General features: G+C 42.7%; 1 protein-coding gene across 8 annotated transcripts; it reads right to left on the bottom strand.

Moving 5' to 3' along the window:
- Positions 1–6,963: 6,963 nt before the first annotated feature.
- Positions 6,964–9,365, bottom strand: LOC131691393 (PXMP2/4 family protein 3). 8 transcript variants are annotated; one of them, XM_058977737.1, is made up of 5 exons: positions 9,224–9,365; positions 8,548–8,672; positions 8,320–8,437; positions 7,583–7,958; positions 6,964–7,520 (listed from the first exon to the last, which is right to left on the bottom strand). In XM_058977737.1, the coding sequence occupies exons 3-5, from the start codon at positions 8,409–8,411 to the stop codon at positions 7,407–7,409; spliced, it is 582 nt and encodes a 193-aa protein (XP_058833720.1). In that variant the 5' UTR covers positions 8,412–8,437; positions 8,548–8,672; positions 9,224–9,365; the 3' UTR covers positions 6,964–7,406. The 8 variants fall into 8 exon arrangements, with proteins under 8 accessions (XP_058833720.1, XP_058833725.1, XP_058833721.1 ...); XM_058977742.1 differs by having other exon boundaries at positions 8,548–8,661; positions 9,224–9,353; XM_058977738.1 differs by lacking the exon at positions 9,224–9,365 and adding an exon at positions 8,822–9,202.
- Positions 9,366–13,257: the final 3,892 nt, after the last annotated feature.

Below are 13,257 nucleotides of genomic sequence, written 5' to 3'. Positions count from 1 at the left end.
TGATGCCATCTGCTCCTTGCTAGCATGTGACATTTGAATTTCTATTGAGAGCAACGCAAGGCAATCGTTCGTATCCTTGCCTTTGCGGAAGCCAAGTTGTGAATATGACAGTAAACTATTTGTTTCGACCCAATTATAGAGGCGGAATAGGATCATGTTCTCGATGGAGTTCCGGATACAGGACAGTATTGCAATCGGTCGATACGAGTTGTGGTCGAAGGCTGGTTGTTGGATGGCGATGGACTTTCACTTGCCTCCAGTCAAGTCACGAAACTTCTTAAATAAATTTAGCAAACGCCTTTTGGCTGATTCTTCAACAAGTTGAATTTGATTGTCTGGCCCTTATTGGTTTTATTGTTACATAATACGAGAGCAAATCATCCACCATCAAAGGTGCTCCGTTCACGGTATCGTGGGGGACCTTCTTGGCCAAATCGAATATTCAACGGCTTGAATATTCCACGCTCCCGTTAGTATTATTTCGGTTGCGCTTACACCGGGCCGTGTCCCAAAGAGTGCTCATCGATGTTTCTCTAGTTAAACCATTAACGAACCAGCGCGGAGGGCCATATACGTGGCGACCTTCTCCGCGTACACATCTGAGCACTCTTTGCCACATCATGAGTTGGGAGACCGTCCACGAGACTTCGCGTCTGGTACGCGTTTAGTCTAATTTTTAATCGTGGTGTCGAGAATCAAACCAGCAAAAAACGGGTTTTGATTCAGTTTCCATCAAAATTCTTCGCATTTTTCGCATGATGATTTATCGACATCAAGAATTAGCTACATGGGCCCACCTCAGGGCTCATGTCTAAGCCCCCTTCTTTACAACTTTTATGTGAATGACATTGACGAATGTCTTATCAATTGCTGCACGGTAAGGCAGCTTGTAGACGACAGTGTGGTCTCTCTTACAGGTCCCACAACTGTCGATTTGCAAGAACCATTGCAAGATACCTTGGATGATTTGTTTGCTTGGGCCCTCCAGCTAGGTGCCGAATTCTCCACGAAGAAAACTGAGCTAGTCATATTTTGAAGGAAATGTGAACCAGCACAACTACAGCTTCAGTTAATGGGATCAACTTTCTCTGTACAATAATAGGAACAAGGCCTTACGAGGGTTAATTGTGACATTCCACTAAGTCGTTCAAAAGTTTAGGTTTTTTTATTGTACGATAAGGGCTTTGCGGGATATACCGATAAAGATACCCTCAGCCTTGTTCTGCATAACGACGGATTGCTTTTTCCAACAAATGTGATTTGCATTCTCAATAACTCATATCGCAACCCATGTTATGTTTCGGTAAGGTCAAACCGGTATCGAAGGAGGTCAATCAAGGCTCTCTATTAGATTCATGCTGTTTACACCATTAGCATTTAGATTGAGAATCGGTAGTGAGCGTTGATTAATTATAGATAATTTAGCTAGTGGCGATATCACAATAATAATATTTTCTTTCCGCTTCAGATAGCACGTCACAATAAACATCAGGAATGAATACTTCCGGAAATCCAGGAGGGAATGTCTTGTTCGATGTCATTTACGAGGTATATTTCAACAGAACGCAACTAGAATGCTTGAAGACAATTCAGCTATTTGGATATTATATTGTTCCGGAATCCCAAATTTACGTGTCTATATTTGCTGGCAACTGAGTGCCTGTACGCTGACGACGAGGCGAACGATCGACGGTGTCAAATTGCTGGAAGATCTGAGCTACGGCAAGCTGGAGTTGGTGTAAAGAAGACACCGATACAGATCGTCAGTTTTACAAAAATTCTAAGGGGCGTATGAAACACTTACTACCACAAAAACGAGATCTGTAAGTATTAATCTTATATTTTTGGATGTCTTCAATGCTGGATGGTAGAAATGTGTTCTTGTTATTAAGCGAGTTCGTTAGGATGGGGGGACATGTAGATCCTGCTAGTTGTCGACCTTTGGTTCACTGCTTTCATGTGTACCACACCTATGCTATGGCATGATGTTGTAAATGCACTGTGCGTTGCCCAATTGAATACCGAAGTCGCACAGAGGAGTAACTAGACCAAATTCCTGGCCAATAACCAAATTATTTGCAAAATAAGTTCTCGCACGAATCATCATTAGCTTCGCCTTTGTTTAGCCCCGGAGTTTCTGCTTTTCGGATCTTTTGTTCGTCTTCCGATTTATGCTGCCTACGACTTCCCATTGGGCTTTTTTGCCCACGATAGCTTTTGCTTCGTTTGCCATGCATGTCACGGCGCCTGGAGAATACTTGTGTTTCTTCGCCTGGTGAAGCCTTTGGCCTCTTCGACGTGTTTTCGTTATGTCCAAGAATTTCTTGGCCGCCGACAACCCAATAAACAAAGAAAGCTGAACAAGCCTTTATTACGAGGTAGCAAGCTGAAAAAGAACTGAACAAGCCATTATCCAGCATAACTGTTTGTTGGGAACTCCTTTTTAATTATTTTCGCTCTCTGTTCCAAGATTCTTCATTTCTTGACTTCAAAACCAGTATCGTCCTTGTGCACATCACTCCCTTCGTCGACGCAGTCGTGCAGTTCGTCTACCATTTTTTTTTAGCTGCTACTACTCTCGGCAAGCTTGGTACTTTCAGCCAAACGTTGATCTGCTGCAGTTACTGCTTTTGTTGAAGCTGCTGCTGTTTCTCCTGGTCGTACTGTTGTTACACTAGTTGGCTTTGTCGAGGCGATGACCGCGTCAAACCAAAGGGATTTACTGCCCATGATCGCACGTTTGTCCCATTTTGTATGGGATTTCCTAACCTTATGGGACTAATTGCGATCATAGGCACTTTACCGCACTTCATGTGTCAGTATCGTCGTCGTCATTTATATTTTTTAGGTTTTCTTGTTTTTGTTGTTGTTAGTGTTCGCTTCCCCATCATGTTCCATTTTATTGGCTATCTCCACTCGTTGTACGTAGTCGCCGTTTGTGATCCCAGGTGATACAACCAGGGCGATCATTCTAGTGTTGACACTATCCTTCATGGGTATAGCGTGCAGTGCCTGATCGCCGTTACTCGGGAATGGTCGCTACGTCGCGTACTACTCAACTGGTCCCCGCTGGTGGACCGATTCTAAACCGACGGAGAGTTCTCCAGTGGCGCAATTTCTCCCGAAACCCGATTTATGATTTCACGGCGGCTTTCTAGCCGATGGCACTACCTTGTTGGTCCTTTCGCCACTTTATCTGCAGCACGGAGAGTATACTCGTAGCCACTCTGTTGCCAGCATCCCAGATATGCTCGTCGTGGCACATCTCTTCGACGATATTGTCAACTGTCATACTAGACATAACTCTTCGAACCGTACTAGAGTATTCGAAGAGCACGTGTTCCGGTGTCTCTTGCACGTTCACGCACGCCGGGCAAAGGGGTGACGAAGCATGTCCAAACCGATGGTACTAGGTACGGTACTTCCCAAAGCATCCGCGCCCGGACAAAAACTGTGTCAAATGGGAGTTCACCTCTGCATGCTTCCTATGCACCCAAGCCGACACATTTAGGATGAGTCGGTGGGTCCACCTTCCTTTCTCTGCGCTGTCCCACTCTTGCTGCCCCTTAGTCAACGAGTCCACTCGGACTAGTATCCTTGCATTTCGTGCATTCCTCCGCTGGTAGCATTCTACGTCCCATGCCAGAGTTATGTAGATTGGGATCATCCCGAAAATTACGCATACCGCCTCCGACGATATCGTTCTGTACGCACTCGCAACAAGAACAGCCATTGGGCGAAACGTGCTTATCAACTTCGCCCTGTTGCGCTTTTAGTTCAGCGCAGCTGCCCAAGTCGGTACGGCATACCTCATTATTGTAAATGAGACACCCGCCAGGAGACGTCTCTTGCTGCGTCTTGCTCCTCCGGTATTCGGCATGATCATTGCTAATACGTTAGTTGTTCTCGCAGCCTTCTCACATGCATAGTCGACATGTTTGTTGCAATGGTACCGAACTTCTACCATCACATCCAGGTGCTTCAGCGCACGTATCGATGGGATGGAGCGTCTTCCAACGCTGATCGCGACGCGCTGGATTTTTTATGCACTACCTCCGTCTTGTGATGATCCAGTTGCAACTTGGCATCAGCAATCCAGATTTCCACGATGCCTATTCTGCCGGTACTCGCATAACAGTCCCATATGCAAAATCAGCATTTCAAGAAAATGCGCCTAAAAGATTTTTGGTTTATTTTGTACCCAAGGCAGCTGCGTACGATTCACAACTACACTATGCCCTACCACCCTTCAAATCAATTTCATTGATGTGCATTTGATCAGGGAAGTCGAAAAAAAATTCACAGTACAAATATAACAGATAAATATTCTCTACAGCTTTCATCCAAAATAGACATGGGACTGGTATGTGGGTACTTTTCATATGGGACTGACATTAGATAGTGTTTTTTGTACATTTTTTGAATAAATCAATAACTTTCAGTACGCTACTTGATAGTACAATAAAAATGAGACTTACCCCCAAGCAGAGTTAAAAATATTCAAATTCATTGAATGAAAATTGATCATATTCAGCCGCATTCATTTTCAATATTCAGTGACGCAGCTGAAAACGTCAAACGAACAAACCGCCCATTCATCCATGCAGATTTTCATTCGTCTCCGATTATAACACGAAGCGGCCGTGCAGCAACGAATCAAACGCATCAAAGTAGGCCCTGGCACAATGTAAGCGATGATGAGTGTTGTTTTATATGCTTTACCGGCATTTGAAAACATTTTCCTATATAATTAGTGAAATGAATATATTGTACGATATTCAACTGAATGAATAACATGGATATTTGAATGAATATTTTTTCTATTCACCGCGAGTCACATCAGGTTCATTTTCAGTCGTCAATAAAGAGCTTCGATTATTTTTAACTCTGCCCCCAAGGTTAACTCAAAACTGATGAAAATGTATATGGGACTGTTATGTGGGTACCGGTAATATTGCTTCTGCCGTCGACATCTCAACCTCCTCAAGGGTCTCACCGGTTATCGTTAGGACAACGTCATCTACAAAGCCGACGATCTCAACTCCCATGGGCAGTTCCAGTGTTAACACTCCGTTGTACATTATATTCCAGAGCGTTGGGCCGAGTACGGAGCCCTGAGGTACTTCCGCCCCTACGTGACCCTAATCAACCTCTGCCCTATGGTAGTCTCGTATATCAGTACTCGGTTCTGAAAGTAACTTTTCAGGACCTTGCACAAATAGTCCAGGACCCGCATTCTGTGCAGCGCAACGGCGATAGCCACCCAGAAAGCGCTGTTGAACGCATTCTTCACGTGGTTTGTCTTCACGTCGATATTGTTATGTCACACGCCCTCGCTACTGTTTACGACAGCTCGTCGGTAGATGGATTGAAACTGCCAGACTCACAGACTCAGACTGTCAGGTCCTTTATTTTTCACTTCCGCTCGCCACTCATCACTCTCCGCGTTGCAATGCAATTCCAAGGTTCAATGGCGTACTGGATCGCCTGGTGCTCGCTATGTGTATACTGCTCACTAACCCGCCAATTCATGTTAACCATCAGCGACGCATTTCAGAATGTTACGTCGGTGTTGGATTTCCAGCCGTCTTTGCAGAATGTGCTAGCGGAACCTTCGTTGCCTTACTTCCAGCTTCGCTAGGGCTTCCAACAGACTGTAGCCTTTTGCGTTGGTCAGCCGGCCACCCCATCTCCACGGCCCAAGTATTAAAATCTCCTGCTATAACAACCGGCCTTCGTCCGACTAACGAGTCGGTTAGCGCGTTCAGCATCCGATTGTACTACTCTGGTGTCCACGTGGGTGAGCATAACAACCACATACGAATATGCCGTTGATCCTGACGATGACGAAGCCTTTGTGTGTGCTATCCACCACCTCTTGGACAGGGAAACGGTCCATTACTGAGATTGCCGCCATCCCTACACTATCAACCACCCAGTTACCGTTTTCAGGAGGCACACGATACGGCTCTGCAATAATTGCAACGTCGTACTTCGTTTCTGTTATGGACTACCACAACAGTTGCAGTGCAATGTCGCAATGATTGGGATTAGGCTGGGTTATCTTCATCATCATTAGCCTGCCTTCGCTTTTTGTACTCTGTGCATTATAAGCCTCACGTCATGTGGTACTTTCCGTTTTTGTTTTGTGCAATCACTAGTAATGTGTTTCTTCTCTCCACATTTTCTGCACAGATCAGATCTGTCCGGGCCTCTACAGTTTCTTGCCTGATAACCGAAGCCCAGGCCCACCTCTCTGTGGCTCCAGGAATCAATCGTAACCGACCACACAACGACCATGCAATCGATGCTGTCGGTGTGCCACAATACGCCTTCCTCAACATGATTGACATCAGCTCTTTCTGCAGGTTACATTGCTCTATTAGTGCGCTCCTCACTTCGTGTCCCGTTGAGATCGCGTCAAGATTCTTGCACTCGACCATCGCTCCTTGAACTAAAGCTCTCATGCTCATCGTTTCTGCCGCAAGTTCCCGATAGGTCGAGGTCTTGGTCAATAGATCCTTCTTTAGCTCGAATAGTCGTCCAATGCCTGACATAATGGGCCCTATTCTCACAGTCACGTCATCTAGTGACTAGAGGAAAATTTCCTTCTAGTCACCAAGTGACGTGACTGTGAGAATAGGGCCCAATATATGTGTGTATGTTTGTATGTATAGCTGTACATAAGAGCAATGTATCCCCTGAGCAACATGGAAGGACAATCTGTGAGCCGCCATAAACGCTCATGAAAAGTCGGGTGTGCCGTCATAGGTGTGACCATAAAGCACAACATATACCAACGATTGTAACCGCCTTAGAAAATAGGAGTACGGTTGGTTGTTGAGACAGCTCGATTAATAGCAATAACAACAATTATACAAAAATGTTTGTTCAGGATCGGTACTTCACCGCTAATAGTTTCGCAAGTGCAAATTGATTCAAGAAAATTTAAAAAGCCTAGAATTAAAAATATAAAATGCTTTATTTTTACCCAACTTACATCCAGAAACAAGATAAAACGACTTTCGCACCTTGCTTACCAAAGTTCAACCAACTAACAGCATTATTAATTGAACGGAAGCATTTTTATTAATGCAGAAAATCTTAGTGTATAAACGCATTAATCTATCTATAAGTTCTTTGATAGCTATAAATCTCCAGTGTCTCGTGTGCAACTTTGAAAAAGAGCACTTGTTTTTGTATTACTACGGTTTGATCTAGGAAGCACACAAGCTTCCTGCCCTACTCATACCCACTGGTTTTCCCTGCTTAAACTCTTTATAATCTATTAAACCTTGCCCCCATAACAGCTTCCATTGCGATGTGCGTTACCCGAAGTTGCAAATTTGTCATCGTTCCAGCGCTTCCTCGTAGATACCATCGTATAACCATAACGTCTCCTGCATTCAAGAGCTTTGCTGTTCGTCTGTTTGGCGGCGACGAAGCTCAGCCTTTCGGCGCTTGGCCGACAGGAAAACTATCCAGCAGAAACCGATGAAATTGGCAACCAGAACCCGAAGCTGTTGAATAAATACAATGTACCGTTAGTATCCCGAACCTTCCGCAAGGACACTTCACTTACCATCGGCGGCACAAATCTAAAGTTGATAAGCACCGGCAGCGTGAGATACTTCCAGTTGTTCAGCACAATTAGCTTGTACAAATCGTTCAAATTTTTGCAACCTTCCTCGTGGGTCTTGCCCTCGAAACGTGTAATGAAGTATAAGGAGAGGGCCGTAATAGCCGGTGCAAAGATTGCTCGTTCACCTAGCAGCATCATCATCTGCTTGAAACGGCGATCGTCCGTGATCCGGTCCAGCCATTGGTAGAAAAAGTGCGACAACGGACCGGTAAATATCAAGCCAAACAATCCATAAGCGACCAGGCTGTCGGTGTTGGTTTTCTTCGTACCGGCAATTTTCTGGGAGCAAAAGTTGGCCGATGTAGCAATGACACAGCTGAAAGTATAATCTCGGGTGAGTATATTCATAATAGCAATCATTGTTGGTACGCTAGGCACCAGTTGATGGATGCAAATGATGACATTATCAGCGAAAAATAACTTTCAAAATACGAGATAAGATACGACTGGCTCATGGTTGATCTTTTGCGAATTAAGCCACTCATTTGTGCTCAAAGAGAAATGATTTTAGAAATTTAGCCAGAGTACAAGTTTTTTTTAAATAGATACAATTGTTTGTCCAATGTTATACTGCTTTTTTCGTTTTCGATTTTTGCCAATTCTCTGTCCAACCTTAAGCGAACGGTGTAAAAATATGAAGAATATTAACAAGTACACAGGTGAATAGTTCAACTTACCTAGTGACGGCCTTGGTTCTCACCGGGTGATTGAATAGTTGTTCAAAGTACGATCCCAGCAGACTGTAGAACGGTTTTGATAACATCGACATCTTTGCCACTCAACGCCGATTCTTGCCTAAACGAAATGAATATAAGGAGCGGTTCAATAACCAGTTAGGATCTTTACCACTGCCAGACTGTTCGGATAAATCGCTCTATAGAGGCTATATTGTGCACATTACCTACCGATTAAATGTTGACGCGTTGCAGGTCGCTTATCTTTGCTTTCCACAGGAGTGAACTGTGCACTTCGCTTTTTTATGGGTGACCGGTCTTGTGGAACTGTAGTAGTGTTGATTTCTAAAGTATGACTTGGGAAAAGTAAGGAATATATATGCGTGTTACGACGTAATAGTCTCATTTGCTAAGGATTTCTCATGCATATGGGACTGTTATGCGCATCACGGTAGTATTGGCGGTGTCAGAGTACACATCTCATGTACTAGGTTTGTTACAGTACCAAGAGAAACTGGAAGAACTCCTAATCAAACAAACGTGCCAATCGAGCCAATATATTCTGAAATAAACAGCGAAGTAATCGTTCCTGTATTATCTTCTTCTGATGTTAGCCAATTGGATTAAGCAAGAGCAACTGTTTATATCGGACAATGTGGTTGTAAGTATTGGGAACTGGAATAAATCTACCCTCTACTTGTTAAATTGAGATAGCTGAAGTTTAAAATACACACACTGAGATCTCGAATTTCTATACTACCACCTTCCCCTTATGTCTAGAAGTGGTTTATTTGCCACCAGGTTCTTTAGGTAAACAATTTATTTTCCTCTAATTTCATTCTTATTCTGGCAACGAATTGGAGTAAACACGAGTGATTGAGAGCTAGAAACGAGTACATGATCAAACCTAATACTTATTTTCAATATTCTTGGTACTATTGTGTCAGGTTACTTTACTGCGTCACAACCCACAACAATCACAACTGGCTAGTTTACGACAAAATTGAGCTCTTGCAGATCGGTCTCACGAACACTAATGAAGTGTCTTGTTTGAATTTTATCATCTGATGGGTTGAAAACAATCCCATTTCATTCAGCAGCTTTTATAGCGGCCCGTAAGCGGCCCTTACACGTGCAATATTTTTGTCAATACACAGTATTGACGAAATTGTTACAATATTTCAATCCCATTGGCAATCCGTGGGCTTAGTGGTGGGCTAAAGACTACAATTTTTTATGCTTAGAGGTTTGTAGCTTGGAGACTTTAGATTCTGGTGGTCCCTAGAATCTAGCGACAACACGGGGCGTGCTTCAGGTGGTAGATAAAAGCTAAGGGATACCCTGATGACTGGCAGATTGAATTATTTTTGCTGTCAATTCAACTAGATCCAGACCGATGCACCGATGGTTGTTGGTTCATTACACATAATGGAAATTAAATATTCAATTTGCACAATGTTTTAAAACTTAAGTGAATATTCAAAGTATTCGGTTCATACCAATTCAAACTTAAATCTAAAATAAACATAATTCAATTGCACAATTTATTAAATTTAAAATTCAAGTGAGCTATCCAAAATATTGGGACCATATCAATTCAAATGTTCAAAATCTGCCTAGTAATTTTGAACAACCATCATCCAGGCATACCAAACCGTCAAATAAAGTGGCTATGTTCCCAAATATAGGCAACTTTAAATACATCCTTCTTGTTCTTTTCTTCTACTTCATTGGTGTATTTTTGTTTTACATGACCCAAATGATTAGGCTACTTTTGCACTACTCATGTATACCAAAAAATATGCATTAATTTATACGCTTCGACTTAATTTGTTTTAATATTTTTTCTTTTAATTCGGCATGTTATGTTTCCCTTTATTACTATATCTTAAGTTTTTTTTGTTAGGGGAAACTTTGCCACTGCGACCACTATTCAGATTATCTTTTGTGGTTCCCCTGTTTGCTCTACGTGGTACAAATAGCCCGAATCCAATGTAGTTGGAAACGATTTGTTTGTTTGTCCACATATGTCGTCCCAAATGGGTAGTACATTATTAATGTACCCAAGGATCCGTTCGGAACAGGTATGCCATACCTCGTGAGATGCCTTCCGAAGAAATAGTACTGCACAATGGCAGAGAATATGTTCCGAGTTCTCGGACTCGTAGCTACAGAATCGACAATTGTTATCTTGACTTTTGCCAATTTTTTCAGATGATACTTAGAAGGACAATGTCCCGTAAATAAACCTGTGATTAAACGTAAATCTTTTCGTTTTGAATTTCTTAGCTTGTCGAGCGCCTTCTACGTGACGCCAGTCGTTTAGTAGTTGGTCTCTTGCCCAAGCCGAAATTTCTAGTTTGATTGCACAGGTAGATATGCCTAGAAATGGTTCTGGTCCAATAAATATGTTTGATGAACCACGCCTAGCTAATTCATCGGCCATTTCGTTACCATCGATTCCTTGGTGACCAGATATCATTACTTTATTCCGAGTTGCCAGTTGTTGTAAAGATGTGATGAACTCCCAAACCAGTTTGGACTCACATTTCGACGACCTTAATGCTAACAGTGCTGCTTGGCTGTCCGAAAAGATTACGATTTTTGCATGCCTGTGGTTTCGTTTCCAACAGACCTTCGAGCAGGTGTATATTGCATATATCTCTGCTTGGAAAACTATAGGTCACTTTCCCATTGATATCGCTTCTTTAATTCTTGATCCGTAGACTCCCGAGCCAGTCAGCTCACCCATTTTAGAACCATCCGTATAGAATGATATTGTACCTTGAGGTAGTATGGGACCCCCTACATCCCATATCTGACGATCCACTATGTGGGCCTCATATTAGATATCGAAGTTCGGTTTAGCCTCCATTTTATCTTGAACTGTAGTCAAGACAGAATTTAGTTTGAGTTTCTTTATTATACTCATGTGACCATTTAAATCCCCATCAAATAGTGATTTTCCATTTAGCACTCTCAGAGAGCCAAGTCCCGCCTCCCTCATAACATGTTTGTGCAATGAAGGTAGAGGCAGCATGACTTCCATAGCTGTAGTGGATGTTGATTTCATAGCGCCTGTAATAGAGAGACAGGCTAGCCTCTGAACTTTAGTTAGTTTAGCTTGGGCGGTCTTTTGCTTAACTTTAGGCCACCACACAATGGAGGAATAAGTTAATCGTGGTCTGGCGAAGGTCGTGTAGGACCAGTAAGCCAACCTCGGCTTGAGACCCCAAGTTTTCCCGAAGAGTTTACTGCACGCCCATAGTGCTGTTGTTGCTTTATTAACGGCGTATGTCAGGTGCGAGTTCCAACTCAGTTTTTTGTCTAGGATAACACCTAGGTGTTTCGCTTCTTCTACCTAGTTGATTGTAGTTCAACTGAGCGTAGGGGGAACCAACTTCAGTTTTTAAAATCTTAAGTTAGATTCGTGCTAACACTTACTAACACAATCAATTGCATATTCTCTCATATAGGTACACTCACAGTCTCTCATCCAAAATGCATAAACGCCCCTATCCTTCGCGATAACACAAACCTGGTTACAAACGCGAACTTACAATTTCAATCATCAACACATACATACGCCCGCAATTTCGCCAACATTAAAACACCATGGTAATTAAGTGAACTTTTCAGCACCTATAACTTTACAACCGCGGTCTCAAGCATTAATCCACCGCTCGCGCAATCATGAATCGGTTACGTTCGGAAGTTTCTACTCTGAATCAGCCTATACTCAAGCCCTCAGTTGGACCAATAAAAAATGAAGCTCATATTCACTAGACAACACGTTCCTTTACCATACACTAAAAATAAATTAATTAATATTAAAATTCACAGTCCGCGCGCGTTCGTTTGAGGATACACGCGAATTTGCGAATGGCCACACGATTATAAAATCGAATTTATGCACGCGAAGTTAAATACACGCTGGCATTCAAACGCTCGAGCCCTTCGCGATCACACTATCACGCAATTAGTAAACCCCCACGCTAACCCAGAAAGATACGCACATACCACCACATGACTCATAACTAGATTCATACATACAAAGTCACAAGCAATATTCATGGGAACCCCAACAGTTGGAAACTGGAAAATCCAACCAGCGACAATCGTATTTTCTCTGGTTCTAAACAATGGAATCGTGTCGGAAGTAATGCGCTGTTTTCGTACAATGATGCGCTATCCAGCGCACTACTTCCGACATCATGGATTAGCACTAAACAGGAGAAAACCGATTGTCGCTGGATGGATTTTCCAGTTTTCAACTGCAACTAGAGTAATTACAGGTATTCGTCTGGTAACCGGGGAAAGTACATCCAACACAGAACTTATCATTCCAATGATGACCTTGGATCTGCGTTGTATGTGTTCAAGAAACGATAGCTTCGTCCGTCAGGTCAAGGATGTATGAAATCAGCTAGCCACCACCCTCGGCCCTAGCTGCCCATCAAGCGATTAAAAAAAACATTTCAATCCCATTTGAAATCCATATCGTCAATACTTTTCCTTTAAGCGAACCCTACACGAGACAGGAATATTGCCAATGAAAATATTGACGAGAAATTTTGGACAAACCATTAATCGCCGATTATAAATCACCACAGCCGACGAAAGAGAAAACTTTTCTCTTTCATAAAATGTTAACATCCATTCTCGACGAGCTAGGGTTTGTCCGGAATTTTCTCTCAAAGTGAATTTTGACAGCATGCTTATTGGCCGTTTACAAAAAAAACGCGCGAGATTTGGTCTATTGTCAATATAACTGCCCGTGTAGGGTCCGCTTTACACGTATACAATGCTTTTGTCAATACTCTCTAGTATTGTCAAAAATATACCGCTGAATTGTCAAACAAACGTCACATGGATTGCCTAATATTGACGTCTAGGACACCAACACAGTTGCAATGTGTAAAGACAACATACATATGACGC

The sequence above is a fragment of the Topomyia yanbarensis genome, chromosome 3 (assembly GCF_030247195.1).
Source record: "Topomyia yanbarensis strain Yona2022 chromosome 3, ASM3024719v1, whole genome shotgun sequence".
Lineage (NCBI taxonomy): Eukaryota > Metazoa > Arthropoda > Insecta > Diptera > Culicidae > Topomyia > Topomyia yanbarensis.
This window is presented reverse-complemented; position numbering and strand designations above follow the sequence as displayed.

What these genes read in the sequence shown, in the direction of transcription:
- LOC131691393 (XM_058977737.1), bottom strand. Translation starts at nt 8,411, where the DNA reads ATGTCGATGTTATCAAAACCGTTCTACAGTCTGCTGGGATCGTACTTT. An exon ending in AGAACCAAGGCCGTCACTAG is followed by an intron (nt 7,959 to 8,319) that starts GTAAGTTGAACT and finishes TTATACTTTCAG; the next exon opens with CTGTGTCATTGCTACATCGG. An exon ending in TTAGATTTGTGCCGCCGATG is followed by an intron (nt 7,521 to 7,582) that starts GTAAGTGAAGTG and finishes TTTATTCAACAG; the next exon opens with CTTCGGGTTCTGGTTGCCAA.